The sequence below is a fragment of the Rattus norvegicus genome, chromosome 11 (assembly GCF_021556685.1).
Source record: "Rattus norvegicus strain SHRSP/BbbUtx chromosome 11, alternate assembly SHRSP_T2T, whole genome shotgun sequence".
NCBI classification, from domain to species: domain Eukaryota; kingdom Metazoa; phylum Chordata; class Mammalia; order Rodentia; family Muridae; genus Rattus; species Rattus norvegicus.
In genome coordinates this window covers 62,046,008-62,072,881 of record NC_141544.1, presented here as the reverse complement: position 1 = coordinate 62,072,881, position 26,874 = coordinate 62,046,008, and the positions used below count along the sequence as shown (strand labels likewise).

Here is a 26,874-nt window from a genome sequence, read left to right as displayed (position 1 = left end):
CTCCCAAGTTTGCTGAGTCTGTTATCAGTACTGTGGGTAGAAAAACATACATGTACCCTCCTCCTCTGAACACACATACAACACCCTCAAAATTGACATAAACCCATAAATTTTGAACCAGCTAATCCTCTGATAGATTTTACAGTAAATGTCACATCACACTTTTTCCTTTTTTCCTCAACTAAGGACAGCATGTCTTTGTGGTTTCTGTCTCAGCCTACCCAGCCAGCTTAACCCATTTTACAAATTCTGGGTGACCCAGATCTGCAATCTTGGAGACAGACCTTGCTTATGGTAAGGCAAGGCATTCCCATAATATCCAAAGGTGACTATTAAGGCATAATAACACCAGCATTTTTAAGGTTACAAACATCAAATTCAAAATTATGTGGCTACCTCTATTTTGTAAATACACATCAATGTGAGTATGCATTCCTTATACCCAGAATATGTCCTCTAGGAATGAAACCCAATCTGCTCTCTCATGGGAGATGGTGATGCTTCAGTATAGGTTCCTGAGTTGTAGCATTCACAGCATTCTGGTGACAGAAAGTGGCAGTGGAGGGTCCCGGATGTGTGGCAAAGAAAATGCTGTATAATGACTCCCAGCACCATACATCACAATTGCTGGGAACTTAGAACTTCCCTGAAAAAATAAATTCCTGAAAGTACAGATCTATCTGATCTAAATTCATTGTATTCATACGGTTCCCACTGACAATGCATGACATAATTTTCCCTTGTGGTAAGGACAGGGAATTCTTATCACTGTGACAAAGTGCCTGACACACTTCTCAACAGAAAATTCCCATTGTGAAAGATGTCACTGAAAAAGGTAACCGAAGGTTCTTAATCAACTTCTGTGTAAATTTTTGACTTGAGATGGGGAAATCTGGTAAAGTTCCCAAGTTTTATTATAGTCACTTGCTTCTCATGACATCTGTCATCCCAGAATCACATGGTCATTGCTATTTCTCTATTTGTCTAATCTAAGTAGTGCTTCTCAGTCATAGCTACATTTCAGAGTCTGTTCCAAAGCTCCCCAAAAGTATAGACGGCAGTCCCAGACCTATGAAGTCAGTAACTAGATCTTTCTTCTAATTCTAGGCACACTTCCTGGAACCCACATGGTAGAAGAGAACCAAGTCTAATGTCCTGTGGACCTTCACATGACCCCTATGGCACATACACACTCACATGTACACACACACACACACACACACACACACACACACACACACACCGATGTGTTTATAAAAAGATAAAGAGAGGATATACCCTGGGTTTTGGCACTAATGTTGCATTTATGTTTATAAAAAGATAAAAAGGGTGTGGGGTTATGTTCTTTGGGAGTGTGGTGAGGTATGGAGAAAAGGGGTGCCTCAAGAGATCTAGGCTGAGACATCCCTTCCACCTGAGGGACTAGCCATATGATGGTATAGTGTAGAATAGAGTTTATTAGGAGCATGAGGAGGGGAGTTAAGAGGGTAGTAGGGCAGAGAAAGAGAGAAGTAGAGAAGAAGAGAAGTATAAAAGTAGAGAGAAAAAGAAGAGCAAGAGAGAGCAGGAGCAAGAGAGCGAGGAGGGGGCAAGCAGCCTCTTTTATCTTGTAAGGCATACCTGGAGCTGCCAGGGAACTATGGGGCAGAGCATACCTGGCTGTTGCCAGGTTACTGTGGGGGTGAAGCTTAGACAGAGTGCTGACACACACACACCACACACAACACACACACACACACACACACACACACACACACACATTTCCATGGAGTTGTTAAGTTTAGCAATCATCACTTTCACCTACTCTTACCAGCAGATATTGTATAACACGTTTAGTGTGCCATTAGCAAGGAACTTCACATTTTCTTCAGTGGTTCACAACACATTTGTTAAGTTTCCCATGATTCTGTAAATTACCCATCATCCATGTTCCTGCAAACAATTATATTTGACCTAACATCTTCACACACGGAAAAGAAAGTGAAGCATAATTTCAAAAGAACAGTGAGGTCAGCAGGATTGAGAAGACAAGACAGGGTAATGAGGGGTAAATATGATAAAAATCATTTAATATATATGTATGGACATATCATAATGGAGCCCACCATTATATATGATAAATAGATGTAGACAAAATACACTTTAAAAATAAATTTTACAAATAGCTCTTACCTACTTGGTGAAATAGTATGTTTTAAAATGTAACATGTTATTGATTCTTGTGGACTTTCATACATACATACAATTTATTTTGGTCAAATGTAACTTAACTCCTCTCTCTGACTAACTTAGATACATCACCCAACATCTCAAAACCTTACTCCATTTGTTATAACCCAGCAAGTACAAATTGTGCTGCCCAGGCACTCATGTATAGTTCTCTGCACTCTGAATAATTGTGATGTGTGTGTCATATATATGTATTATGACTATGCATTTATGTATGCATTTTTATATGTATGTATCATATACATGTATGTATCATATACATGTATGTATATTTATGAATATATGTATGTGTTTTTGTGTACACCATATATGTATGCATGTTTACGAATACATGTTTGTGTGTTTGTATTTAGGAAGTTTATAGTGTGCTTCCATATGACTCTTTCAACCATCCTTAGTGTTTTCCCTTTCTTCACCCCTCCGACAGTCTACCTTCTCAACCATCGCCCAACTAAACCGCCCTCCCCATTACTTTTCTTTTTTTCATAGCACACATTCTAAATATTCAATATCCCCATTGTAAGACAGACATTACTTGCCCTATTTTACAGGTGGAAATCAAAAAAATCAAAAGCCTGAATCAAGCATCTCAAATAAATATGGCATGACAGTGAGGGCTGAAACTGGTCATTGCTCTATGTAAGGTATCTAAAATGAACAGGTTAATATCTCTCTGCTTGACCGTGGACACGTCAACCCCTCCACATTCACACCTCCGTTTGACTATTCAGTGCTGTCTAGGCCTGACTCTTTCCATCTCTATGCATTCCAACAGCCTTTTGCCAGCTCTGATAACATGGTTAAGACCTTTTAACATTCCTCTCTTTTCCGTATCATGACTGCAAATGTCTGTTACAGAAGGGCATTAATAAACTTGTTATGTAAGTGTAATACATTATGTCAGATCAGTTTGGACTTCCTGAACACCCTAAAATTCAGTTAAAACATTTGTATCTATAAATGACAATCCTTTAATTTGCTACTCAGAAGTGAAATAAGACCTAGAACATTTGGACACTTGGATGTCAAAGATAGTCTTTAAAACGTTATTTAAACAAACAAACAACAAAACAAGAATAACAAGAAGAAAACCCTATATCTATTTGTAGTGACAGAATAAAAGTTTTCAAATACTTCCAAACATGCTCTAAGAAATACAGTCCATCATAGTGGTGAGGATCCAAAAGAATGATATTTATTTTCTCATTCTTCCTTTGGTTATTTAAATTTGCCTATAGTATTTTATTGTCTTGTACAGCACAACGTAGTTACTCCAGTCAGCTGCTATATTTAAGGAGAGGAGTAACGTGTAAAATCATCTTAAAAATAAAGATTAAAAATGGGTTGGAGGCTCTATTAATTGCCAGAGTGATTTTTGTATGGGCCAGGCCTTGGCTTCTATTCCTAGCACTGCAGTACTAGGAGATAAATAAAAATAAAGATGATAGTAACAAGTCATTGACAGAGAAGTAGTAGTTGTGAGGAAGAGAGTGTGGAGATCTAGGACAAGTCTAGTTGCTCTTCAGAAGGTTTTTGTACAAAGGGATGCAGGCTGTCTGATAAGCAAGTTAATTTTAGCCAGAAAGTGAGAGTGCTCTGTGTTCTCCAGCCCAAGGCAAATGCTGAAAAGGAGCCAAAGTTTAGCAAACAGAGTGAGTCTTGTTGTCTTTGTGTGAGCAGTTCATTTTAGATTTTCCAGGGAAGACAGGTTTTGTACTGTTTTGGTGTACGGGACAAGACACCCTAAAACAGCAGTCCAAGAACCATTAGCAAGATTTAATCTCAAATCATAAAATGCTGAAAAAAATATTACAGACATTGACTCAGTATAGTCTTTGCTTCTTTCTTTAGATTTATTACTTGTTTGTTTGTTTGTTTGTTTGCCTCAGCAAAACCCAGTAAGAGACTGAAAGGACTGCAGAGCATGAAAGTGAGTAGGCTAATGAGAGCATGTCCATGTGACGGCCTGTATGTACTGCCTATGGAAATTCCTTATTAAGTTACTGATTTTAGCTAGCTTTTGATATGGGTACTAACTAATAACACTCTGACAAATTCTATAGCATAATTTTTTTAGATCTTTAATATTCAATACATAAATTGACTATTGCTATGGCAACAATGGACTAACCCTACCCAGAAAGGCAACAGGCATTCAATTTGCTTTGAAGCTAAACTGTAAAAAATAAAAATAACTTTTCTAGAACTTGAAGTACATTTATTTTTTGAAATAAGAAAGGTGGCCAGCCACAAGTAGTACTCTTTTTTTTATGAGTCTTTTTCTATCTCCATTTTAATGGGCTTTCAAATGAATCTTAAAAGAAACTCACATTTATTCTTAAAATTCTTAAAAGAAACCTAGCCACTGAGAGCAAACTGCCCTTTGTCATGTTAGAGTCATAAGCTAGAGAACTGGGACTAAATAAAAATATGAATGTAAAAAAAAAACCAAGAAATTACGTTTACACATCTTAGGAGGTATTTTTTTTTCTACCCTGTTCCTTGGCAGAAGTAATGTAAGAGGCAATTCCCAAGTACAAAGAAAAGTGTAGATGTGAATTAATAGTTATCGGAAATTAGTAAATGTGACGAACTTCCTTATAAATAGTGTTCTGAAACATGTTGTGGCTAATGGCTTAGGATGCAAGAGATAGGACTAGAGCGATAGCCATAAAAGAGGCTTTCATCCCAGGGAAATAATTTACACACTCAACACAAGTGCAGTCATTGCACTGGTGTGCTGCTATCCATCTTAATTATCGCAATAAATGAACACTGGCCATCACACTTAAAAGACTATGGGACACTGCATGTTTACCCAAAGATCAGAAAGGAAAGCTTTATGTTACAATCAAGGGAAGATGAAATTGGAAATTAGGCTACTAATCTGATGAAATATTTTTTACTGAGTAAACAAGGAGCCTTTGGCATTGAAAATTTTTTCCACTCGACCTTGTAAATTTGTCGATATTTTGGTTTAAGTCATACACTTTGACCAACACGCAGAAATCAGATTGGAGTCATGAAAAATTATTTCTCTTATTGGCAATAATTAATCAGAAGCAGTTGTTGTAGGCTTGGCCTGGTAGAGTCTCAGCAGATAAACAATAGTGTCCCTCCTCACACAGCTGCTTTCACAGTGTGGGTCCAGGACAAGCCTTCTCTGCAGCATATGGTCAATGCTAGAAATGCAAATTTTACACCCCCCATGCCAGAAATGGGGAATCTGGAACTCTAGGGGCTGGGCCTAAAAGTCCGTTTGAATAAGCATTGTGGTCATTCTAATGCATGCCCAAATTTGAGAACTACCAGACAACCAAAACATAAGGTGCCTAGAGAGACATTCATTCTTTATTCTTTTCTTGCCAACACCTACCCCAGTACACTGGCTGACTCTAAGTAGTTACTAAAAAGAACATGTAAAGTATTGACCTCATGTCAATTTCAGTAGATAATTCCAATCATTGTCCTGGGTATTTTCAACTACCTGTAGATTATTAATTTAACTTACAAAAGTTTTTCAGTTGTCTTAGAGTCTTTAATATGAATGAATTTTTATGTACAGTTAGAGTAAAAATTAATTTATCAAAAATATTATTTATGATACATTAACTGGATGAATAGTGTTGAATTTTTATGTGGGTGCTTTTGGCCTCTTTGCCATTATTGGAAAATTGATAAGATGGTTCCTTGACAAGGTAGAAGTCACGAATCACGGACTCAGGGACCTGTTATGCTGTATCTCTGACCTGTTAGTCTCTATGACTAGCATAAGTTTGAAAATTTACTGACTTAACATTTACAATTTTTATTCCTTATTATTAATTCAACACAATAATTCAACATAATATGCAATGTTTTTTTAATTACACATAAACTCTAGTACTTTGGATAGATTCAGTTTACACGTCACATATATAATCTGCAAAAACCATGGTTTATTTTCCCAAGGCAATGTTTAAACAGAATGAGCAAAAAAAGAGAAACTTGATGAATGAACTGGGATGTGACTGTGGGAAGTCTCCACTTGCATTTCCAGCTAAAGGCCGGAAGGTGCATAAGGGGTAGTGCGATGGCCATCCTCATCTCTCAAAGCACTTTACGAGACGCCCTGTAGTTTTGTTTGCATTAAAGTCCCCTGAAGAAAATGGGTTGGGCAGAGTATTACCTTTCGTTTCTAGCGTCTCTAGCAAGTGGTAACTTGATACAACCTAACAAAACATTATTATAAAAAATTCATTAACAATAGAGGGCTTGATGACATAAATTAAAAGTAAGATTAGACTCCACAAACAGAAAGCATACGGACCTTTTAATACCCTCTCAAGGTATGTATGTATGTATGTATGTATGTATGTATGTATGTATGTATGTATGTGTGTATATATATATGTACATATGTATGAAACCACTTCACATATTATTAAAAGAACTCCAAAACTATTAAGACACTAAAACAATCTCTTTTCCTTGAATGTTCTCTGTGGAGTAGGGCACAGAATGCACTGTGCTCTGTGTTGTCTGGTTCTACTGCTGAGAACTAGGCCTATCATAACAGTTCACTTCACTTTAAGACTTAATCAGTCTTTTTTTTTTATTTCCATGTTCAACCCCTCCCCTTTAGCTTGCCTCTTCATTCTTTCTCACCCCACACATGGTTATTGCTGTTATTGTTGCCGTTCAAATATTCCAGAAGTACAAACTCCTCCTAGCTATGCAATCTAAACACTAAATACACTGTATTTCTGTGGCTTCTTCGGCTGCTGTACTCCTGAATACCTGGAAACTGACTCTAAGTTAGGGGTAGTGGCTGCCTCATAACTGTCTGTTAAACTGTTTTGTGTCTCCCCAGTTGCCCTTTCTTTAGGTTTTTTTGAACTTGCCTAGAAACCCACCAGTTCTCCTTCCCAGTTGTTTGGTTTAAACCAGCACCTGACTCATACTGAGCCAATCAGAACCCTTCCCCTGTGACTTTGGAATCAGATCTAGGCAAAATGTGTTGGCTACTTTTCTGAGTGGAAAGAAAGAAGGTTAATTTAGAAGTGAATAGCTGTCATTTCCCCCTTAGGATCAAGGTGGGATCGCACACTGGGAGAGCAAGACAGAGGAATAAAGAATCAAAGGTTACAAGGTAGGAAGAGGAACCTGATGCTGCTCCTGCCCTGGGGACTGATTTGGTCCCCAGACCTTCCTTCTAGCTTCCATAGCATCCCTTGCTGGTATGTCTCTTCTATTCTCATTACCGTAATTACAGTGAGAAATTACAAAAACAAAATCTGTGGAACATGGTCAGTGCTATCGAATCCATATTTTCCTCCCCAGTTATGAGATGGCTACTACTTCTGACAAGGCCATTGTTCTGCGTCCAGGAGAAACAATGGCTAGCTCTGTAAGCTGTAGACTACGCGGGATGATTCTCCAGAATACAGACAATGGCTCGATGTAGATTTTATTTGGCCACAATTAATATTAAGGTGGGAAAGGAATGGCACCACCAAAGACCAATGTTGCTACGATAATGAGTCCATACAAAGCCAAGGAAGCCCTAGTGGTGTGGTTCTATGGGCACACCCAACTGTGAAATATGAAACATTATGTCTACGGGTACATTGTGGAATTTGTTTGATGTCTCCTTTGTGCTGTTTGTTTGTTTGTTTGTTTTAATACTGACAAGCTCTAAAATGTTCTCTTCAGTTCAGGCTTATAAATCAGCACGGGATAAAGGAGTCGCAGAAACTCTCTGGCACCTCAGTAAGTGTTAACTATCCCAACAAAGCAGAGACCGCTCCGTGTGTCTGCTGAAGGGGGATGATGGATGGAGAGAAGTGTGGGTAGTGGGTATTTATCCAGACCTGTGGCCAGTGTTTTCACAGACTGGGACTGTGTGATCTGCAGCAGACTCAAGCCTCAGGACTGCTAAGCTGACCTCGGCTCCCCACCTCCATTTTCTGTATCCCTATCTGAGATATCAACTCACAGGGAATGCCGTGGGCAGCCGTGGAGAAACAGTGGAAGACACACAAGCGATCTACTGTCCCCCAATATCCTACTTTTAAGTTTCTTCAATTATCTAAGAAATAAAACCGAATTTTCCCCATCCTGTGTATGTTTTGCAGGCAACCTCTTAGCATTTTCATTGAGATTACAACAACAGCTGGTCACTGACACAGCGCTGCTGAGAAAACACACTGACCTGTTCTGTAGAAAACACAGGCATTTTGTTTAGCTCAGGAGCGGTTAGACTCATTTTGTGATTTGAACAGATTCACAGTGCTTTGGAACCCATGCAGCCCAGCTCATAACTTGGAGGCACCTTTCCCTTGAATCAGCCCAGTTCCAGTAGGTGATGAGTGACGTCACTTAGAGCACTCTGGGATAGCTCATTACCTGCAGGCAGGTGTTTGCTGTATTTTTAAATTTTTAAGAAGTACAAGTTTACATCTTGTCTTAATTTTATCATCTTTCTTTCGGGTATATATGTGTATTTGTCATGTTTCTTAGCTGTTTCTTTATAAACATGCTGACATATATTTTAAAGTCTAATATCTTTCAAATTAGCTTTTCCCTACCTGTGAACAAAATGTCAGATACAAAAGAAGGCCTGGAAACCAGGAGAATTTGCTAAAGTACATTCTAAAAGGAGCGAAGCGATTCCCTAGATTGTCTATTACCCGAGAGCCATTTCATAAGTGATGTTTCTAAAAGGTTCCAGAGATGACAGCTATGCAGAGACTGAAGCCTTTTGGAGCCTCTCTGCATCTGATAAGTTATGCATACATTCCATATGAATTTAAAACTAAAAAAAACCTGTAATATTGTTGTTATGGCTGTTCCCTGAGAAGTTCTAACCAGCCCATGAGCAATACAGGCGCAGATACCCACAGTTTCTTCTCAAGAGCCTTTGTCTATCACCTCACAGGGGAACCTCTTACACTGACCAGCTCTTCTCTCCTTGGTGATATCTTGTCAGCTAAATCTCTATCCACAAACCTCTTAACCAATCAAAACTTAATCTAAGCAGCCTCATCTTGCATGACGGAATTCTTTAAATACCTATGAACATGGAGAATTACTTCAATTCTGTCTTCAAGTTTTTTTTTTTTAAGTCAGAATGCTAACACGTGCCATAGAAAAGAAAGAAAACAGAAGTAACAAAAAATGTGTATGATTAGGGGCTGGGGATTTAGCTCAGTGGTAGAGCGCTTACCTAGGAAGCACAAGGCCCTGGGTTCGGTCCCCAGCTCCGGAAAAAAAAAAAAAAGAAAAAAAAATGTGTATGATTGTCACCAAAATCTTTAAAGGATCGTATCTACATGTGTCCCATTTATTTAGTCTTAGAGACAATATTGCTGTCTATATTCTTGGCAGTAACCTTTTAAAATACTTTTGATATTTATAGTTTTTTAAAAGAATAGAAAATTTTAAATATCATGATGATATGAAATATTTTAGAATTAAAAAAAATACTTATTCCCAGGGATCCTTTGCAGAGCAAACATAACTGTTCTGTGCATTGTATATGTGTGTATATGTTGGAGGGTGGATTTGTACAGGCAAAAATGTAAGGAATTTGTTTTGGAATGTCCTCTACTCCTTGTCTGGTATCATCACAGAAAGGCACATAATTCTGCCGCTCTGTGTTTCTTACTTTCTATAGTTTAGTAAATAAGAACAAACGTAATTATAACCACAATTTTCTACTTGCTATGGGTCCCCTTCTTTTCTACTATGGTTGAGTACATTGAATATCTTACCTCCCTTTAGAAGGCCTATTACATTAAAGCATTCTCCTTAAGATGTTAATAGCAATGGAGATACAAACAACAATAGGCAGCGTCCCCAGGCTGGTCCTAATCGCCTTCCCTTTGCTAATCACTTTCTAAACATTATCTCACCTCCTTCTTTCAACAAATGTCTCCAGTAATTACTATTATTCTTTTCTCTGTGCAGATAGAAAAATAGGCTTAGAGACAGCATGGGGCCTGCCCAGTTATGTAACTTGTTTTAGATGTTTCTCTTTCTTTTTCTCTTAATAGAGTCATTTCATTCATACTATGTAAATCCTACTTTTTATTGGAAATAATTGTTCATGCAGTATGCTCTGATCACTGTGTCTGCTTCCCCAATCTCTCCTAGAACCTCTGCCTCACCCCCATTCACTCAACTCCATACCCTCTTTATCTCTTTCTTTTGAAAATATTTCCCAATGCAGCCTCTTGAGTTTAACTCCTTAAGAGTCAAGGTCCACAGGGTGTTGTGGAAACCATTTTGAATCTAATTATTAAGTTACAAATGAACCCCCCTCTACAGCTAAAATGTACTAATGGGAAGTACATGTTTCTCATTCAAAATAAGTTTTCTTAAGTAAGAATTTCTGTAATCATAAGCCTTTAGGTTCAACGACTTCGAACATCAAGGCGCATCTGCAGAATTAGAAACCGTAACCTTCCATTCTTACTGCTTTGTGGGTAAGGAAAGCCAGTCCCTGCTCACTAAATTTTATCAATGTTTTTCTTCTTTCATAGGAATTTCTAAGTTGAAAAAAATCAAAAAAATCTTTACCTAGAGTATGCTAACATAGAAAATATTGCAGACAGAAATGTAGCTGTCATTTTTTTACAGTATTATTAAAAATAGTGGTGACTAATCTTTCTTTGAAGCACATTAAACTACGCCAAAGGACTAGCTTTTGCTTTCAGCGGCCAAATGAATTTTTTCCTGTTATCGGCCATTTATTCTCCTTCCTCTCCCTTCTCCAGAGTCTCCTCCTTACAGACAGGTATTATGTTTAATTAGTTGGGTGGTTTCTCTGCAGGCCAACACCAACTTCTATAGAGCTTTATTTAAATTGTGGAAAATGCAATAAAGCATTATGAAAAAAAATGATTTAGCTAGATGTAGAGGCACACGCTAGTAATTGCAACTCTAAGGAGATTATGTAAGAACACTGTCCAGGCTAACCTGGGCTACACAGCAAGCCCCCGACTTAAAGAGAAAATGACAAGTCATTAAAAACATGTAGTTTTAGGGTTGGGGATTTAGCTTAGTGGTAGAGCGCTTGCCTAGGAAGTGCAAGGCCCTGGGTTTGGTCCCCAGCTCTCGGAAAAAAAAAACAAAACCCCAAAACATGTAGTTTTGGCAATGGTATAAGGAAGAGCTTACATTGCTCCTTGTCTAACCTAATTTCATACTCTGCTTGTGACATTTTTTTATTTCAATATTTCTATTATTTTATTTATGGTCCACTATCACTTGGGATCCTAATCTGTAAAGCTTTACATGGTTAGCTCTTAATAATGCATAGTTACGAGGACAAATAAAGCACAAATAATACGGAACAGACATGGGGAAGTGATTATTTTCATACGGCAGAGGAGCAAAATCACACAATTACCACGGAAGGGAGCCAAGTAGGCTCCAGTCTAACATCACCATTGAACAATACTTAGAGAAAAAGTACACAGTGACTAACCTGACTAAGTACAAACCCTAAGCCGAGTCCTTTGTTCCTTCTCCAATCTTAGATGTCACAGTGTCACCAATCACTGAGTAGCCAGGAAACATCTAGGATCCAGACTCATTTACAAGCACAATAGCGATAAACCAACATTCAGTTTACGTGCTAGTTAAGCCACTGAGTAATGAAGTACATAGAATGTTTGCATAAGGTCAGTTTTCTAAGTTTCTCTTCATTTTATTATGTGTGAAAAAAAACCTTTAATAGTACAAATTGCGGTTCATGCATATGGACACGGAGTCTGCACTTAAGTCCCTCATCTTGAAACATCTAAAGAGGAAAAGCAAACTGATTGGGCAATATTTTCAGAAAGAAAAATAAACAAGAAAAAGTAAACAAAGACGACCTTACATTTCAAGTGTTTGAGCTTTGCTTCAAGGTTTCTTTCCTTCTTCTTTATTTCACTCTTTCTATTTTTCTCTTTCTTTCTTCCAGGCTTTATTCTATTTCTATTTCCTCCTGACATTCCTGTGATAACCTCATTTGGAAACACCCAGAGTGACTACTACTTACCACTGTGGAAAACATAATTACTCCCAAGTTATTCTAGCTATTCATGGAGAAATCAACAAACTTCTATTTTAGAAGTAAACTGCGGTAAAAATACGAGGGAAACTAACACTCTATCGGCTTGAACTGTCATCAATTAATATGACTTTAAGCACAGGCAGATTGAAACTTGGAAAAAAGGACGTCTGTTGAGTAATTTGCTCAGACTACCTTTGATTGCTTTGGGGTTAAAGGACGAAGTTTGGAATGAAAGCGTTTGGAACTGTAGACACTGAGTTTGACCAAGAGCAGAAGGGTATCATTTCTTCCCTATCTGTTCTGTATAAATCTGCCCACAAGTGTGCCTACCAATGTCTCTAGCTTGATAGTGAGGAACATAATTTGAGTTTATATGAAACTCTTGTATTTTAAAAGAAAACCCCACCATTCACAAGGGAACACAAACAGATGTTTGCTCTGGGATGACAGGTCTCTGAGGAATCAAGGTCTAAAGGCCAGAGAGAAGAATCATGGGAAACAGAGGGAAGAGATAAGAATATAGTGCACAGAAGATTAAACAGCCAGACAAAGACTTAGTGTGAGGAGTAACGCTCTTAGCTCCTGAAAACGGATTTAACTAAGTTCTATTTATGAATACCCACCCCCAGTAGAGCCTGCGCCCAGACCCTAGCCTCTGTTTAAGCACTGAGCACTACCCCAGCCACTGTGAAGCTACCTCAGAACAGACAAAGGCAACTGTCCTAACCAGACAGCCTCTGTTCACTGAGTTATCCTGCCAGTTATTTTGCAGTAAATATCAAATATCATCTTTCAGCAGAGACAAGACCTCACTGCCTATCTCAGACAAGCCATAAACCTGTTCCTTCCTCAGCATCTCCAGTGCTGGGACTATAGGCCTTACCCAGCATGCCCTGTCTTCTGAAGGTTTGTTGATGAGTCTTCATTATAATTCATTTGAGAATGTGACATCAGATTTTTTTCCAAATTATATTTTATTGTACTATATTTGATAAGCATTAATGATAAATGTTTTTATGTGCCTACGTGACTTTTGCTCACGAAATCTCTGACTCCAGCAAGTTGTCCTCACAGGCAATCACACTTGTATTTGGATGCACACACACACACACATACACACATACACACACACACACACACACAGAGGCATGCCTATACACACTCACATGTACATGTGTGCTTACACACAAAATAAAAAAAATATAAAATAAAACTTGAAAGAATAGGAAAACTTGGAATTTCACATTATTTGTATGAGACAGGGTCTCACTATGTAGCACTGGCTGTCTCGGAAATCTCTATGTAGACCAGGCTAGTCTACTACAATGTATTAGAGACCTGCCTATCTCCATCTCCCAAATACTCTTAAGTTTTAAAAGAATTTTTAAAACCTTCCTAAATTTCTGAAGGAAACTGTGTACCATTTACAGTTATTTTTATTCACATGAGAATATATATTGTTATTTAAAATATGCTTCTGGAGCAGTGAGATAGATAAGTTATTAAAGGAATGTGCCACTGAGTGTGATGACCAAAACTCCACATTGACAATGACATGGCATGATGAGAAAACTGATTTCTTTCTGTTGTTTTCTGGACCCCATGTATGACATGACATATGATTTCTCCTCTAGATAAATAAATACAAACATAAAGATATGTCTTCTTTATTACAAAGAATTGAGGTTTTTTTTTTCTTATTCAGTTACACAGGATACGCTGAATAGAGAAAGATTATGAAACCATAGTCCCTGTCTCCAGGAATCTGAAGACTCTTGAACAAAGAGAAACAAGAATAAATAGGAAACACGCAACAATGAAATGAACTTCAGGACTGCAGAGGAAAGGAGGCTCAGGGAGACTCTTTGAAGGAAGGAATACCTCACCAGCAGTCCTGAAGCTGGAAACAACACATTCAGTTAAAGGATGGCTTATAGGAGGATGGGAGGAATGCTGCAACATAAGAGGCCAGGGGTGTGTGTAAACAACCCTGAGAATGAAAGGGCATGATATGTTGTTCCAACATGGATTCCAAGGACTGCGTAAGAAAGTCTTAAGGACCATAAATGCTAGGCTAAAAGCTCACCTTTACCCTAACTATACAGAGAAGCCATGGATGTATTGTAAGCAGACAGCACACTAGGATTCAAATCTGGTATCCCTCTGATGGCAGTAGAAGAGGATGTGATTAAAGGGAGTTTAGAATGACATTCAGGAGAAGTCACATCGTGTTTGTTCTGTTGAGTTTCTTTTATATTGATGTTACTGTACTCCACTTTAGGCTACAGAAGCTACTCAAGTCATTCTTTGAGCATCCACACATGAGAGCTCCTACCTACACACCCGTGACCTAACCAGTTGCTCTCAGACACGGTGAACAATAGATTATATTGCAGCTTTCATTTTATACTCAAAGTTAGATGTCGCTCCAGTTTTGCAATCCAATGTTGTTTCATTATCAGTTAAGAACTCTATCATAATGACAGGCTATTGTAATTAAAGAATAGTCTGGAGTTTGCACATTACTTGTTGATGGTGAAAAAAAATCAAAGTTCTGCCAAATAAATGATAACCAGGAACCTACATTCAAATTCCATTTATTGTATAGGAAAAAAATGTGAAGAGCAACAGTATAGCCAACAATTTCATAATTCATTTGAATAACCCGTGACTTCTCTTCTTTGTACCGGTGTGAGCACATCAACTATATTTGGAAAGAAAAGTTTAATGATGAAATACATAAACAGTCTTCACATTTATTAAGAACTCACACCTCGACAACCACAGGATTGAATGAGCTTTATGTGTAGTAATATTTTATTATCAATTCCAACTGCTCTACTGTGTCCAATCCCTTCAGGGGACACATGGTCCTCAGAGCATCGGCAGCTTTGGGGATGGGGTGAAACAACTGACCCAGTCACTCAGTTGGGACAGTAAAGCATGGGGATAAAAGTCTCACGGTACAGTGTTTTACAGAAGCCACTTTTTGAAATTCGACCTTGTAATGAAAGACACAATCATATGAGCGCTCGCCTTATAGAAGTCCAGTATAAGTCAGGAGTTTAGAGGCGACAAAAAGAATCTACATTTCCATGTCCCAACCCGAGTAATATCTTCCATTGCAATCCAGTTACAAAGTAAATAAGCAGACAGGACGATAGACATCCAGGGAGCAAACTACAGCTCTAGGGATGCACATTAAGGGAGTTTTAAAGAAAATAAGAAAGCATACAGATTGGGGGTAGACCATTTCCTTGTAGAAATCTAGAAACTTAGAACAAGATACATTTTCTACTAGTCAGTTAAATCTGTTCTAATTGAATATTTGTCATAGATCATTACAGAGACATGCAATAATTTTGTCAATAGCAAACAACGCCTTCTTTGTGCATTGCTATATCCTTCCTGTCTGCTACCTGCAGTAGATTCCTCTGACAAATTGTTATGGACAACAAAACCTGTTAGCTTATTGAGTATTAATATCGTATTAATATTAGAAGCGGTTGTTAAGTACTAGTAATAAAGGAGAATAATGCTCAACTTTTATTATAGCTTTAATACTATTCCTGAGAATGGAATGCAAACCATTCGTAACAATTCATTTGTAACTCCAGTGTGTGTCAGGCCTGGGGAAATACCAGATCAACTCATTACCTTTTTGAATATTCACATTAATTAAACTTGGTAATTACCATTCTCAACATACAAATGAGAAGACAGACAAATGCTAGAAAACTAGAAAACCATGTGAAAGCCTGACCGCAGGTACACAGATCTCCAGCTTTTTAACAGAAGCCCAGTCTGGAAGGCATGGGCACTGACTGTAACTAGCAGAATGGGTGAACACACAGTGTGGATCATTATCGCCCACACTGGGAAGTTATTGTGCAAGGAGTTCTAATGATTTCCCTCTGAGAGTTTGGATTAATTTTAGAACACGCTCCAGAACCATACTGTGAATCTCAGCTCCCTGTCTTTCAAACCCTTCCCCCCTTCTCCCTCCCCTTCTCCGCCTCTCCCTCTCCCTCCCTCCCTCTCCCTCTTCCTCTTCTTCCCCACACCCCCCTCCTGCTTCTCTCAGCATCAATTAGGCCACCCATAGTGTATTGAATCTACAGTGAATGAACACATAGATTTGGAAACTATTTGTGTATGGAAAGGCAGTGTCAAACACTCATAAGCCACACAAGTGGCTTCTTCTGAATCAACTTTCAGGCCAACCAAACTGATTCTACAGTTATGAATGGAGGAGAACATGGCTGCCAACTACAGTTTAGGTTCTGGAAGCTGAGAGTTTTAGGAGTTAGGTGTCAAATTATATGTAAGGAAAAAATGATTAAAACACTCGTACAAATCAGGTTTCCCTTCATCAATTTTGGCTATGTAAAATGCAGTTAGGCAAGAATTTGTTAACTTCTGTTCTCTCTACATACATAGTTTATGTGTGTCCATTGCTCTTATAACCTTATTTTTCCAATACGTTTTGAATATATGAAATTACTCGTTGTTGCTAAAAATCTGGCAGCAACACAATTTCAGAAGGAGCATGCTCTTTTAAGTATGATTTTAGAATTTCTCTTCAAATAATAAATGTATTATTTAACTGAGCAATTCCGTTCTAACATAATGGTTCCTATGGGAAACTAAATCTGGTGGGATGGTCACATTATAACTACATGCATACTGTTTTGGTTTTATGTGGGGTGGAGCAAACATGCCAACCCAACACAGTTTCTTAATCTTTAGACCATATTGATAAAGAAAAAGAAAAAGAAAAGAAACACACAAACCTGTAGATACAATGAGTCTTTACTCCTCCTAAAGGAGGAGGGTGTATATGCAAATCTGTGCCACTGTGTGAGTACTTGGAATTTCTGAGTCTCACACTGGCAAGCAAATTAGCAGGTTGCAGGGAAGTATTAAACAACCCCAAGAACCCCTCAGTGTCTGTGTCAACTCTTACTGCTTTTTTAGCTTCACTGAAAAGAGACAGGTACCACTTCCCTCTGGGACTGAGAGCTGCCTCCTTCCCCCCAAGTCTCCTAATTCTACCTACTCTCTTCCACTACTGGTTTTGCTTTGGTTCCTTCTCAGCACGGGCTTCAGATATCTCTTCAGAGTCTTTTCCAAGTGTATCCTGACCTCAGCCAGACCCAGCTGCTGTCATACAAATTGCTCTCTACATTTGTGAACGTTTGCAGCACCTAGCAATCCCTCTACCTCCAGTTCCACCCTTTCCTCAGGCTCCTGCTTCCCAGAGAAAATAGTGCTGGTGGGATGGCCTCTTAGCTGTTGAGTAATTAGTTCACTTCTTCACCCTAGAACATTGGTGCTTCGCTGTGCGCACTCCAAGGACTGGGGGATTATTGACTATTATATACATTGAGTAGTCACATGAGTTCTGAATTAGTATTGTCCAATAATGTGACTTTTGACTGATAACAGATTCCCAGATTCCTTATTAACAGATTCCAAACTAACCTATGCCATTACTTTGACATGACATAGCAAGGGTCTTGGTCTCTGTCTCTCTCCCCGACAGGAAACTTTCAGTTTTCTTATTCTACAGATTAAGATTTTTAAATAGATTATTTTTAATGGAAAACATTGGTAAATCTCTCTGTGTATCTATCACACACACATACAAACACACACACACACACACACACACACACACACACACACACACATTTGCTATGTAGGGTTGGAATGTTTGCTCTACCCTACCTCAAAACCTAAAACCAAAAATAATATGCATTTAATTATGTTGTGACCATCTTTCCAGATGCTGTTTCCCATATGAACCATTATATTAGAACTGGAATTGCTCAGTTAAATAATATATTTATTGTTTGAAGAGAAATATATATATATATATGTATATATATATATCATAGAGTAAACATATAGACAGAGGCATTAGTAATAATTTTGCTCTACTAGTTAGTTTTGTGTTACTATAATGAAAAACTGGGGGTAATTAACTTCTAAAGAGAAAAAGTTTTGGATCAGGGTTCTGGAGGTTCTAGCTAGAATTCAATTGACATCTTTGTTTTGGGCCTGTGGTGACACAGTACTTTCGTGGCAGGAGGACACCACAGAACAAACACTATGAGCCAGGGAGAAAAAGGAGAAACAGGAGGAAAAGGACTAAGGCAAGAAAGATGCTGAAAATTTGTGCCTCGAGTAATTTTTAAGGGCTTCAATTAGGGCTCCTTTTCCAAAATGCCATCACTTATCAGTATTGCCCAGAAGACAAAACCTTTTAAACACAGTCCTTTGGAGGATATTCAACATGCATAACGGAGCAGATGGTCCATAAGACTTGTTAGCCAAACTTCAGCAGTCAAAAGGAGTCCACTGAATTTGAGTGTTACAACACTTGCCTGGTGAGTGCCGGGCCCCAGGTTTGACTCCCAGAAGTATAAATAAAGGAAAAAAAAGACATGAAATCCTAATAACTGGCTCGGTTCTAACTTTAACAGTCCACAAACTTATGGAATGTGGTAAAAACAAGTGAGATAAAAATCTGAGAACCTGACATTAAAAATCAGTCAATTGATTGGTCGATCAAAACCATAGCCAATAGAGCACCATGCATATGCTATGTCCATTCTGTCTTGGTTACGCCAGGGGTCATGGTCATCCTATTAGTAATAGATGTATCAATCTCAATAAAACTGAAGGGTAAATAAAGATTACCTACAGGAAACACAGAAGACCACAAAGTGTGATATAGAGCTGTAACAGGAACTTCCTGGAGAATGCTAGTTGACTGCCTGTCAAGAGGCTGTGCGCTTTCACGGTTTCCTTCTGCTCCCACAGACAACATTTCTTTCAATATGGTTATATTTTCTAGTTTAATACCCAGGGAGCTATAATATACCTCTAATTCTGAGTCTCTTTAGGAAGAGAATATTTTCAACTCATGAGTGGGCGGTGAGGCTTCAGACAAATCTCTGCTTATGGCTTTCATGCAAAGAAGAAAAAAACAGCTCAGAAGCTTACAGGTGTCTCTCTGTGTGTAGGACTAACAATCCCACAGAAGAAGATAACATGTGATATCGTAAACGTTCCTGGTCAAATCAGAGACAAGTAATAAATGCATATTTTATTACAGTGGGGCAAAGGCCATAGCAAAGTTAAGTGCTGGAAAAGGGTAATGTCGAGACACAGTTTGGTCATTGCAATCCTGATTTAATACAAAGGCAGAAATTCCATGCAAGGATTTACAGTTCTAATGAGAGAGCCTAAAGACCTGAAAGCTACTCCTCCTGAACAGGCTAAAAATCTCTACCAGGCTAAGTGCAACTCAACGGTACAGTTCTCTCATTGCACACAACATGAAAAGCTCATTGTTTGATTCTTAGAACTGAAGACATCTACACCAATTTGTGAAGTGAGAGTCTTTGGATATATGTCCCTGAAATGTTGAATTGGAACACCAGTTGATGTCTTAAAAAAAAATTAGATAACTTCTCTGTTGACATCATCGCTATAAAGTTCTTTTAAATTAATCTCCTCTGTTATTTATAAATTTTTACATTGCTGGTTGCCACTGTTTGCAGTGACCTTAAAATCCACTACATGCACTACTGTTTTTACTCAGAGTATGTACACAGTCTTTAAAGAATCAATCTACCAAGCTGCCAAGCTAACTTAGATCAAGAGAAAGGAATTTCCTTTTTATTTATTCACAGAGTTTCACATAATGTAATGGAACCAACTTACTAAGATAGTAGTCACTTAGTGAAGACAAAATCTTACGCAATCTGGAAGGTGTGACTTTGCCCATTTACATGAGTGACATGTGATTGGAAAGTTGAAGATTCGACGAAATAATGTGACCTTAGGGTGTTTTCCTTGTATCTGGCAAAAACCCATGCTATTTCTACCAAATGAAACAACTATAAAACTTAATTGGGTCTAATGCTGTTTTAAGTCTTACATCTTTACTTTGACCAAGTCTTCACATTACTTTTGAAGAGACACAGAAAGCAGAGAAGAGAGTGGAGACTCCAGTGGCACAGTTGAGATCTAATTTCTGAATTATAGTTTCACCACATAGTTTGGTTCCATTACATTTCAATACAATCATTCCTTAGAAGACCAGATACAGGCATGCTCATTAAGTACCTCAACTTAAAGTTACATTAAATAATCCTTTCATTAGAACTGCTATGCACTGCCTGTAACTCTGATTTCCTCTTCAATGCAATGGGTAATTGAGAACTGACTAGATAAATAAGAAGAAGCATTAAAAGCTAATTTCATTCTTGGAACATACACTACAATAATGGGCAATGATAATAGGTTACCATAAAACAATTACTGAATATCACAGCATTTTGGAGTCATTTTTTTCCTGAAATATATGCTGCTCTATTCAACGACAAAGACTATAAAGAATGCAAGGTTTGTCATATAAACACATAATTAGCTGGATGAAAATATTTCTAACTCTAGAAATAGGTAACCCTTTATTTATAGCAAAAATACTTTAGTAAAGGTAGGCTACAACTTTGTCAAATAGCATATAATAATCTTATATATATATAATATTATATATAATATATATGTATATATAATAATATATATGAATATATAATATAATATTTATATATATACATTCATAGGGAAATGAAATTGCTGCTCAAATAAGAAAGTAAATAAAAGAAGAAATGGACACATTTCCAGCCTTTTTAGTCATTGTCGAGAATAAAATTATCTGAAATTTGATAGTAGTAATCAAACAACCATTAATTTATCATCATCCCCAAGAAAATATTCTTGGTGGTTTTTGCTATTTCAATAAATGATGTAATTCTTCGTACATCACAAGAGTTTTACGCCAGCAGTGGCATGGAGCTGTGTGAACACTTAAAAACATAGAAGAAACTTAACCCTTTGAAGGGACGGAATCTACTTGCCCATACGAAAGCACACACTTTTACTTTTATCATGGGGCTCCTCTATGTCTCACTTCCATACTTCCGGATATAAATGGCATGTGTCTACTTGAATTATGGAACCTCTTTGATCCTGTTTGATGCTAAACAAGTGGTCAGAAGAGAAAGAGGTGTGTCTGGACTATGCTCATAAAGCATTCTTAAAAATACTGCTGTTAAACACCAAAACCACGCTGACAACTCAGATCACTCTTGGCTTCTGTAAGATCTGGGTTTAATGAGAATTGGTGGAATTAAAAAGAAAGGCCTAAGAAAACAGAATGGAAAGATATATTTTGGTTTTATTAAAAACGATAAAGTCATCATTGGAAGGGATTAAAATGCTTTGTTAGCAATATGCTAAAGGTTTAATATAGCACATCGTACGTACAGCTAACAATTTCCAAAACGCAGTTCTAGGCAATGATTAATCTCACTACAATCAGAACCAGGCATGACATAAAAGGAGAGCTTGGCAGCCAGGGAAACAAACAGGGACAGCACAGTAACTCTCAAGGTCACAGCATTCTTCGATGGCACAGGTAAGAACGGAACTCTGGAATCCCAGCTTGGACATAAATAGGAAGTCAGACCACTGAGTGGGCTCCAGTTCACTGCCCACTTCTTAACCAGCCAACAATAAATGCACATTTGCATACGAATTGCTATTACAAAAACAGTGAGCTTGGATATCCTAAAATGTCAGAAATGTTGGGAATTAGCAATGCAAAACGGTTTGGATTTCTATAGCTTTAACAAAATGACATGAACGACGGTGGTGCGTTCCAATCCCTGTATCATATGAGCATCATTAGTTTGAGTAGAACCAAGTTTTGTCACAAGGGCATTCCTTCTAGCAACAGCCAGCGTTTACCCCTAATCACACATGCAGTGGACAGTGAGGCCGATGGCTACATCACCAGTTTTTCTAAGATCTAAAACCTTTTCCACTCCTAGGTGAATGGTAGACTAATTTCACTCTGTCACATTTTTTTAAAAAAAAATTGTTCCAATTGGACCTGGAAAAATAAGCCTAACACATTTTTATGAGTTCTCTTATAAAAGTAGAAAGGCCGAAATCTATCAATTGGGATACACACGGAGACCCTCCTAGCAATACAGTTGAGATGAATTTCGACTGGGAGTGTATGAGAAACAAATGATTGGGGAATGAATCTGCCAGGGTAAATATCTTTACCTTAATACTAGAAGCAGTGTCTGAACTGGAGGAAATCTCAAGGAATAGATTCACGGTCCCCCCCCCCCCTTTTTTGTTTTCTGTTTTTTTAAGAAAGCTGAATCCCCAAAAGGTTTCTTGTCTTGTCCCAGTGCCCGCATGTAGACCTAGGTCCTGAGCCAAGCCTAGAAAAGCAATTTGCTGCAAGCAGTTCTCCATTACATTATAAACTGCTCTCAGATCAAATCAATCAAGCAAACAACAACCATAGCGGCCACGAGGCAGTTTGTACTTGGAAAAATTAATAAACTTTAACAATCCCGGGTGAATAATCTGAAAGGACTTGACTTGAGTGACCGCCTTTTTCCCCATCCCTGTAGAGCTAAGTTGATAAACATGGCACCGAACTGAGAACGGCCTTGTGCATCCTTGAGTCTTAGAGTGAACCTTGTATTCTGAGAAATGGAAGAGGGGGAAAAAAAAAATCTCAGGGAGGGCTGTGCTTAGAGGGCTCAAGGGAAGAAAGGGTTAACCACAACGCCACTCCTCCTTGCAAATAACCAAGGAAAGCTGTCTTTAAAGCAGTACAAAATGTCACCACAGGCTGACGCTCTTTCTACGAGAATAATGAGGTTTTTGCTACCTAGGATGCTGAGTACACACTTCACTGCTTTTATCATAGTCAGATTTTGTTGAAGTCTTGACTCCCCCTCCTTTCAAAACAGTAGTTATACAAGAGGCCCCAAACCATGGATGGTTACTGTGGGGACGATAAGTCAAAAGACCTCGGGGAGCAGCTTCTGTCCTCTGGCAGCTGAGACAGACTTTAAAACCGCTCTAGAAATAAAGCGAGGCAGCCTGGAAGTGAGTCCCACGGATGAAGCCAGGCAACACTTCCCTCCCAAGGCTCTGCTCTGCAGAGGACACTGCAGGAGGCGCAGTTCCAGTCTAGGATTTGGCTGTGTCTTTAGTCACTGTGCCTTTAGAAACTACAATCTTTTCATTAAAAGCACACTGACTTTCCGTGGAGAAGTTTGCACAACATCAGCGCAATCATTCAAGGGGAAAAGCGAATTTGAGGGTTTGTGGCTGGCGACCGTGCATCAGCAGGCGCGCTCCTGCAGGAAAGCGCCCAGCTGGTGGCTTGGAGAGGAGCCTGCGGGGTGCTGAAAGGACCGCCATCAGGTCTGAAAGCGGAACCTCTCCCCTCCTGGCAGTTCTGAGTGAAGAAAAACCTGTTTTTCGACCGGGCCAACTGAAAATAAATTCCAAAGCAACCGCAGGAAAAGGTTAAACAGCTATGTGCTGCAGTCCGGGGGTGGAAGTGTAGCTAGATGACAGCCTCAGAAGTAGGTGTGAGAGGGTTAAAGCCAACACCGGAGATGGGCGTGTGGATTTTCACATTTCACAAACTGGCCGTCTTCCCGTGGGTTCCAAAGTGCCCTTCCCCCAACCTATACTGGGATTCCAGAAAAAAAAGTGAGACGACACTGTGCAAGACTAGAGGTGCTCGTGGCTCATATCCCGAGTGATTTCACTCTGCCCTACCTGCCTTAAAATCTGGTTCTACTCAGGCGTCAGGATCCCCGCCCCCAGAGCCTGAGATTGGTCATTGATATTTTTTCCCAGCTTCAGAAACAGTAAGTTCATTACCTCACCCAGAAATGTAACTTTGATATAGAGATATGGAGAAGCAACCTTCCCCCACTCTGACAGCCACCCCCTCCCCAACACACACAAAGCAGCGGCTCCCAAGCCCTGAGGATCTCAGGCTCATGTCCTCCTTACTTTCTCCTCCTCCCTAGAAGGATTCAGAGTCTTTCAAACACTCCTCTGTGGCTTCAGATAGCCAACAACTGAAGGAGTGGGCAGAAATAAAAGAGGGGGAAAGAAAGTGAGACCTGTTTTTCTCCTCCGAGAGAGAGAGAGAGAGAGAGAGAGAGAGAGAGAGAGAGAGAGAGAGAGAGAAGGGGGGTGCGCAGCCAAAATAACAGGGAGTAGTTTAACCCCCAACTATCCAAGAAACAGTGGGAAATCAAAACTTCAAAGGATTAGATCCTCAGGCTCCGCAAGGGAAAGTACCTGCCACAAGGGTGAATGACTGAGAGTGCTTATTGGGCGGGCAGGACCGGGGCATGTCAACCAGCAGGCCAGCTGGTGGACCTCGGGTCAGGGATGTCCCCTGGGGTTGAGAAAAGGGGTTTCCCCCCCCACACGCAAGACATTCTGGTTGGTGGGAATTTTGTCGTTTTTCTTCGAGGGCTCACTCTAGAAGTGAGAGCTGAGGCACTACACTGGGTGTGGAAACCAAGAAATCCCTCCCTTCAAGGCTCACAAACCTGGCTGCTAACCCAGTCCACGCTGCGTGACTCGGCTGCCATCAACTCTACACTAGCTACCCACGAGACAATGCAGCTGCTATTTCAGTGTTGTTGTTATTATTATTTTTTAAAAGATGATCAAAGCCCTCCTTATCCCCCGCCCTGCCTCCCAGGTCTTCACATTATGACCAAGAGGAAGTTACTTAGGGGATTTATCATGACAAAGTGCAGGCAGTTATTTCACCTCAAAGCCCAGCAAAAGGAAACTGCTCTGAGTGCAGTGAAACGTACTTTGATACCGAAAGACTGGAGGGACCGTGTGCGGGGGAGAGAGTTCAGCAGATCTTGCCTGGGGGCTCCTGCACCCTCAAGCTAAGCCTCACCCAAAGTTCCTGGAGATGTGCTCAGTTTTCAATCTCACTGCCCAAACTTGAGCAGACCAGTCAAGCCTAAAACGTGTGACACAGGTGACTGTTCTCAGGGACAGATCTGTGTCCCCGCGCGCCTTTATGGCTCCCATACTTCGCTAAGCACACGCTAGAGCGCACAGCCCCAGGCCACCCAGGGAACCGCCCCCGCTCCGTAACAACCGCGACAGTGGGTGCTCAGAGGCCAGAGGCTTACCTGGTCTGAGGACCGCGGCGGAGATCAAGAGGCAGAAAACCAGACGGCAAGAAGGGGACCCTTTAGATGCCATATTCCTCCTCCTAGAAGGCCACCGACAAAGTCCACGCCGCAGGAGGGGGCGTCGTCCCCGGGCCCACGGGGCCCGCTCGCTTGTGGGTCTCGCTTTAGGGGGACAGCGACTTTTTTTTCCAAGACACACGATCCCCCGGGCGCTGTGGCGCTGCGCCGTCGGGTCTGTGCCACACGCAACTTTCCTCCACGCGGAACCCGCAACTCCTCCCTCCCCCCTCCACACCCTCCCTCAGCGTCTTTGGCTGCTACTCCCAAGGCGGGCGACCCTCTTATTCCAGGAGACGCTTCAGTAGTCTGTCAAGGTAGACGCGGTTTCTTTTTGGCTGCTGTCTCCGAGGAGTTTCTCTTCTTGCAAAGGAGAGGATAAGAAGAGCAAGGAGAGTTGCACGGCGCAGGGATCTCCCGGGACCTGAGAAGGGTCGGCGGGGCAGCGCCGCGGGTCTGGACCGTGGGTCTCCTCAGGTGGCAGCCGAGGCAGAGGCAGTAGCGGCGGCAGCTGGAGCAGTGGCGGCGGCCGCGGGCTCCGGCTGCTCTGAGTGGAGGACAGGAAGGCGTGTGTAAGCTGCCTGTCTCCTCCTCCCGCTCTTCCCGCCCCTCCCGCTCCTCCCTCCCGCCCAGCTTCCCCCGCCGCAGCGCGGAGCAGGTGGTTGGAGCGCCGATCCGCAGCCTAGAGGCGCTGCAGGACCAAGTCGGAGACTGAGCGGAGCTGGCCGCCCCTGGTGGGAGGAGAGTCTGATGCCCCAGCCCCCGCGCTCCGGTGGGCGGAGCTGCCCTTGACTCCGCCTTTCAAAGGACACACCCGCCAATGAGGAGCGGGCTTCAGAGCAGGGGGGCGGGGGGGCAGGATTCGCCCTGGACTGGCTCTTGCCAGGGGGTTAGCGCCCCCAAGACACACGATCTGAGACATTTGCAGTCCGCCCAGCCTGGCCACATAGCTGTCTTCTTGCACTCCGAAGCCCAGTACACTGGCTCGCTCCTTAGGGATTTTCTCCTCAGCGACGGTACTCCTTCACCTTCTGTAGAGTTGTTGGGGCAGCTCAGTGGTAGGTGAGGAGCTCACCTTGGGTCCTCTTGGACTAGGACTGAGGAGGTGAAAAAGATGGAAATTCTCCACCCGGAGGCTCACGGAAACAGCTACTGGTGGTTGAGGATAATTTCCCCCACTTTTAAAGAAGGTTACTCCTTCTCGAATTCGCCGTCCTTCTGTTCCCCTAATCCTGGCTGGCGCACACTTTATCAAAGCAAATCATTTAGTCAAATATCCAGTACCAAAAAGCAGAAGAGATTTTTGTGCTTCCCCTTCCCCCCATTTCCTTCCCAGTGAGAATTGAGACTCTAGACCATAACACAGGTCGCCACACTGATTTTCCAAACGTCCCTTTAAAAAAAAAATAGTCATGTTTACTTTTAATTAGGCGACGATTTTAAGTTACAAAACAAAATCCAGAGTTA

General features: G+C 40.4%; 1 protein-coding gene across 4 annotated transcripts in view; it reads right to left on the bottom strand.

Annotated features, from left to right (window-relative positions):
• The window catches only part of Alcam (activated leukocyte cell adhesion molecule), a 201,793-nt gene extending 175,837 nt beyond the window's left edge, over window positions 1-25,956 (bottom strand). For all 4 annotated transcript variants that reach the window (NM_001431413.1, NM_001431414.1, NM_031753.3 and 1 more), the window contains exon 1: window positions 25,348-25,956. In NM_001431413.1, the coding sequence (NP_001418342.1) occupies window positions 25,348-25,420 (73 nt within the window). In that variant the 5' untranslated portion in view covers window positions 25,421-25,956. The remainder of the gene's footprint in view (window positions 1-25,347) is intronic.
• Window positions 25,957-26,874: the final 918 nt, after the last annotated feature.